This window comes from Dasypus novemcinctus, chromosome 23 (assembly GCF_030445035.2).
Source record: "Dasypus novemcinctus isolate mDasNov1 chromosome 23, mDasNov1.1.hap2, whole genome shotgun sequence".
In the NCBI taxonomy this organism is placed as follows: Eukaryota; Metazoa; Chordata; class Mammalia; order Cingulata; family Dasypodidae; genus Dasypus; species Dasypus novemcinctus.
In genome coordinates this window covers 62,963,420-62,969,389 of record NC_080695.1, presented here as the reverse complement: position 1 = coordinate 62,969,389, position 5,970 = coordinate 62,963,420, and the positions used below count along the sequence as shown (strand labels likewise).

The window sequence follows — 5,970 nt, the reverse complement described above, 5'->3', positions numbered from 1 at the left end:
GACACTGGCTCAATATTCTTAAGTATGAATCAGCAGTTTAAACCAAAATACCTCTTGGTCCCAAATCTGTTGCCCTTTCTCTAGCCCCATGAGTCCAGAGCATCAACACCCAGAAACAGAGCCCACGTGTTCTGCAGCGGTGGCCTCACAGGTGTCCAGGGACCTTCCCTTTTCTTTTTCTTGTTATTTTTAAAGAAGTTTTAGATTACATCGAAAATATAGGGGATTCCCATATTCCCCACCCTTCCCTCTCATATTTTCCCCTATTAATAACACCTTTCATTGTGTGGCACATTGGATACAATGGATGGACGCATATTGAAGCACTGCTGCTAAGCATGATCTACAGTTTACCTATGGCTTACCCTTTGCACCACATGATTTTATAGGTTTTGATAAGATGTACAGTGGCCTGTATCCACCATGGCAATACCATGCAGAACAATTCCAGTGTTCCCAGAATGCCCCGTGTTCCACCTCTTCTTCCCTCTCCCTCCCTCAGAACCTCTGGTGACCACTGCATTTATAGCAATGATACAAGCTCTTCCACTGCTGGAATCACCATGAGTCTACTTTTGTCCACAGTTGCATGACCCCTTATGGTGTTCATTCCTTAATCTCGAGGATTTGGGGATGGCGATGTCCGCTCTGCTTCTGATTGAGGGGGGCTTAGATCCCCAGGGGCCTTACCTTAACAGACCAGAAGTCAAAGGACAGGAGGAGAAGCACAGTGACAAAGCAGCCCACAAAGCTTTTGCTGAACCAGTCACAGCACACGTAGGTGACGATCGCACTCACTCGGAAGAACAGGTGGAAAAAGGTGGCCAAGGGGTGCCTAGGAGACATCCAGAAAACCCCTCACTCCAAGGGCCAAAGTGACCCTCACTGTCCTCATGCCGTTGTCCAGATCTCTCGATGCTTTAGCACCCTGCTCGCCCCGGTGCATCGTCATCAGCCTGCGGCTTGGAGGAAACCACTAACAGCAGGCATCATTAGTAGCTAGCAATTTTTCCCCTCTCCCTCGAAGAATCCAGTACTTTCCCCTCATTAGATTATAAATATCACTTGCCCTCTCCTGAAACACCATCACCTTGGAAGTAAAATGTGACCAAAACCGCCACCTTGTCACCTAGCAGCAGGAATGACCAGTTCCCTAAAGATAAAGGTTGGGGTATTCCACTAGCAACCATGCAGCAGCCTCACGCCACCTGGAGGGAGAGGCTCTTGCGGTGGGAACTGCAGCTTGCCTCCGCCGCCCCTCTGAGTGGCCCTTCAACACTGGAAGTCACTCTTGGGGAAGATGGCTTTTGTTCACTGTCATGAACCTGCCCAGAGGGAAGAGAGTGAGCCAAAGGGACCCCACTCATCATCCTCCATCAGCTGCTTTTTAAATGAGTGTGAAAGCTGATGGACAAAAGGGCAAATCACTCACAAAGATCTGTCTAGAACCGATAGCAAATGCCTCTGAGGGTTAGGCAGGCGACAGCAAGCGTGACGCGGCCCGGGAGAAGACATGCGGGGCGTTCTGTTTCTTTGGTACCCCACGTTTGATAGAGCACAGGTAGAGAGACTCAACCGCCATCAAGAAAGCAGCAGAGCCAGCCTGATGACAAGGAGCAATTAAAGTGCCACCCGAGTGTCAGGGAGGCGCCGGGAAGCGCGGGGCAGGCCTCCACGAGGGCACACGGCTTTACACAGCACCAGACCTTTCAAACTGACCCGATCCTGCCTCTTCTGATACTTGTCCCAGAAGCCAGAAACCCAGCTTGTCAAGGAAACTGATTCTTAAGTGACGGCGATTAATTGAAATACTTTAATAAAATATCACAGGCAGTGTTTCACGCTGGCCCATGAGCTGCCAACTTGCAACCCCTGGATTCAAGTGACAAAATTCCAGGGGCTTTTTAAAGAAGAGAGATGGAATGGGGCGATAGAAGAGGTAGATGGCAGATGTGCAGGAGAGAAGGAAAGAGCCTGCTTATTCTTCCAAAGAAGAAAGGTGGGCAGAGTGAACAAACCCTAGGATTCTGCAGAATTGCGTTTCTTTAAAAAAAAAAAAAAATTTTTTTTTTTTAAGGTACCGGGGGCCAGGGATAGAACCCGGGACCTCGTATGTGGGAATTGGCGCTCAACCACTGAGCCACATTGGTTCCCCGAGTTGGTTTTTTTGTTTTGGTTTTTTTTAGGAGGCACTGAAACCAAACCCGGGACCTCCCATGTGGGAAGCGGGCGCTCACCTGCTTGAGCCACAGTTGCTCCCAGAATTGGGTTTCTGACGTCCAAAGAAATGTTAATTAAGATTCAGATGTGGAGTTCACAGTGGCTTTTTAGCTTTTGCTCCTGATGTTCTAAAGGAAGGCGAAGGGGTTGTGCCAACACCCCAGCTCTTCACCAGAACAGGTCTCACCTGTGCCCTTCAGACGCTGGTGTCCAGCGATTAGGGATTAGATATGACTGAATGTTCCAGAAGATGAGACTCACATCAATGCAAAGGGACACTGAATACCCTTTTAGCTGTAAACCTTACTGAGAATCTTCCAACTTAACGCAACTTGCACCTTCATCCCGAAGATAAATCTTGGTCCAGTGGCTGAAAGTTCCTTAAGGACAGAGACCACGGCCTAGATAGCAGTGTACCCCAATAGCAAGCACCTGGAGTTTAAGCGTCTTGGTAAATATTTGTTGAATTGAACCTCATAATAAGATTCACTGGTGTTCACTGGGGAACACCAGTCCTTGTAGAATATTAATGTAAAAGGCGAAGGAGAAGGGTCTGAGTGTGCAATGGTAAAACCTCGGTTAAGTCCAAACAAATTCCCAGCCCTCCCTCCAATTCTTTCCCCCACCCACCTTTTTTTTTTCTTTTTGGCTGTGGTTTTCCTGAAATAAAATGCAGAAAACATTCCAGCTGTTGGAGGGTTCCCGTTAACTGTTTCCTTACAGCGTAAATGAAAGGTATCGTTAGTATTCACGCAAGGCTGAGGCACGCAGACAGGTCCCTGGGGGGCTGCCTCCAGCACTCTGTCGCTTTATTCCTGTTTTCTGCACTTTGCCACGCCCTCTGGCAACCCTCCAAACCCTCATTCCACCCACCCCTGGACCTGCCCAGCCTGGGTCCCCAGCTCCTACTACTTGACACTTCCCAAATGCTAGGGAGTGCCCGTCATTCCTGGCAGGCCCCTGACCCACACCTGCGAGTGCAGGCTAAAGAGATGACTCAGGTGGCACCAGCCCCGTGGGTGGTCTGGGAGCGGGGAGGCTGGCTGCCCCAGGCAGATGGAGCTCTGAGCCAAGTCGACCAGCCTCCTGGAGGGCACGGGGCGGGGATGGCACTCAGCCATGTGGCCTTGAGTCACGTGACGCAGTGACTCCCCCATATAAACTCTGGGCCCCGCAGCTCAGGTGAGCATCCCTTTTGGGCACTATGTATCGGGGTGCCCGGGGGGGGATATGTCCTGACTCCAGGGCCCCACAGGCCTCGCCTTATGCATCTCTTCTTTTGGCTCCTTCTTATTCACCTACTTTTTGGTATAATAAAACTGTCATTGCAGAAGGGCACTGTCCTGAGTTCTGCAAGTAGTTCCAGCAAAGGAGCGAGCCTGCGGGGGTGAGGGGAGAGCCAGGACTGGTGTCTGCAGCGAGGGCGGCCCGGCGGGGTCTGCTCTTGCCCTGGGAATCTGACCAACCCGCGTCATCCGCTGGACGCTTATCATAGTTGGCGCCACGCTTATCGTAGTTGGCGCCACGCTACCGCAGGCGGGCTGGACCACGAGACTGCCGGGGTTCAAATCCTGTTCCTACCTCTGAGTAGCTCCACGGCCTTCCCTGAGTTCCGGAACCTCTCGATGCCTCAGTTTCCTCTTCTGTGAAATGGGAATACCAGCATTAGCCACCTCATAGGGGAAATAAAGGGGGTCCACGGAAAGTGCTGGATGCACATGCCATGCTCCATATTGTCAGTGGTGGTTATTGTCGCGGCCCCAGCGTCAGTCAAAAGGCCCCACCTCCAAGGCGCCAAGCTGTGAAATCCCCCCTCGACCGCAGCTTTCCAGCTCTCCTCCCAGGGGCCCACTTTCCATCTTTGTGGGGAGCCCCCAAGACTAGCGATCCTTTCATAGTCTCCCAGAGCCTTTCGCCACCATTGGTGAACCGTCTTCGTCCTCAGCTTCACCGGGTCGGGTTCTCCGCCAGCATGCAACACTCCCGCGCCACCCTGCCCAGTCGAAGCCAGTTACCTCCACGGGAGGAGGAGGGAAAAGCCACACAGATGCTGAAAGGGGGAAATGAAATTAGTCCATTAAAGTGCTGTCACGACGGGGAGACTCTCAATGGGCTTTTTAAAAAAAGTTCCCTCTCTCTGTGAATTTGTGTACACAGTTCTGAGCCTCCGAGAGCCCTCGTCTTCCACTCCGGAGGGAAGCCTAGTAAGTTCTCAACTTGGAACGTGCCTGAACCACCTGAGGAAGCCTTACCATGCTGGCAAGGCCAGCCCTGCCCCAGGACCCGTGGATGCGGGAGTCCCACAAGGCCATCGGCACCCTGTAACAGGGCTGGCCCAGTACAGCCCGCAGGCCACACCGGGCCCGTCACCTGTTCTTGTCAATAGAATTATTCTTACGGAACACAGTCACGCTCACTTCCTTACTGGCTCGCAGAGCCAAAAACAGGTCCTCTCCAGCCCCGTACAGCAAGGGTGCTCGTCCCTGCCCCAGACAAGTGGGGACAAATCTGGTGGTGAAACTTGGCGCCATTCAAAAGAAAGCAAAAGGAAGCCAAATGCCCCTTTCTGTCCCGGCACCCCAAAATCTGCTTCCAAAAGTGGCGTGGGAGCTGCCTGACTGTGCTCAAGTCAGGACGTTGGGTCCCTCTGGGAGCGTGTGAGCGGAGTAGTGACTGAGAAGGACACGAAGGCACCTTCCGGCTGCAGGCAGTGCTCCATCTCTTGCCCCTGGTGTACCCACGTGTAAGAACACCTGGATCGGCGGCAGACGTGGCCCAGTGGTTAGGGCGTCCGTCTACCACATGGGAGGTCCGCGGTTCAAACCCCGGGCCTCCTTGACCCGTGTGCAGCTGGCCCGTGCGCAGTGCTGATGCGCACGAGGAGTGCCCTGCCACGCAGGGGTGTCCCCGCATAGGGGAGCCCCGCGCGCAAGGAGTGCGCCCCGTAAGGAGAGCCACCCAGCGCGAAAGAAAGTGCAGCCTGCCCAGGAATGGCGCCACACACACGGAGAAGTGACACAACAAAAAGAAACACAGATTCCCATGCCGCTGACAACAACAGAAGCGGATAAAGAACACGCAGCAAATAGACACAGAGAGCAGACAACCGGGGTGGGGGGGGGAAGGGGAGAGAAATAATAAAATAAATCTTTAAAAAAAAAAAAAAGGACACATGGATCTTTAGTAATAGTAATTGTAATAACTGCACGGTGGGGAGTAGGCACAGCTCAGTGGTTGAGCACCTGCTCCACATGTACGAGGTCCCGGGTTCAATCTCCGCTACTTCAAAAAAAAAAATGCATGGAAATCTACGTTTGAGCTCAGCGTACTTTACTGTATGTACCATACATCTCAATTTTTAAAACACGTTCTTTAAAGAAAAACAGTCTGCCTGATCAAAGCCATTGACCAAAGAAAATCCTTTGGAAGTAGCCCTAAAACTGCTGCATGTAAGAAGCAAAGACTATAAACTGGATGGGCACAGGTGGGGCCTCTGTCTAGACACTCAATAAAAAAGAATAAAACTGGGGAGTGCCACATCCCACAGCCACATGCGTCCCCCTGCCCACAACCTTCCCAAGCAGGTTTCACGTGGGGGGAGAAGACTGACAAGAGTCTGGATTCAGCAGTGATTAATAGTATCTTGAAAAGCAGCCCTTGGTTTAATCATTTAAAATACCTTGAAAACTGCATTCTGGTTTGTTTTTTTTAGGACTGGCTCCAGCTTGACTTCCTCCCCCAACATTTTAA

The 5,970-nt window shown here is 51.8% G+C and overlaps 1 protein-coding gene across 6 annotated transcripts in view; it reads right to left on the bottom strand.

The window, feature by feature from the left end:
* The window catches only part of TVP23A (trans-golgi network vesicle protein 23 homolog A), a 43,919-nt gene that overhangs the window by 19,318 nt on the left and 18,631 nt on the right, over positions 1-5,970 (bottom strand). For 5 of the 6 annotated variants that reach the window (XM_058286473.2, XM_071211367.1, XM_071211366.1 and 2 more), the window contains 3 exons: positions 3,802-3,863; positions 2,851-2,936; positions 691-835 (listed from right to left, as the gene is read on the bottom strand). In XM_058286473.2, coding sequence (XP_058142456.1) covers positions 691-835; positions 2,851-2,936; positions 3,802-3,863 — 293 coding nt within the window. The remainder of the gene's footprint in view (positions 1-690; positions 836-2,850; positions 2,937-3,801; positions 3,864-5,970) is intronic. The other variant, XM_058286474.2, reaches the window with a different exon arrangement.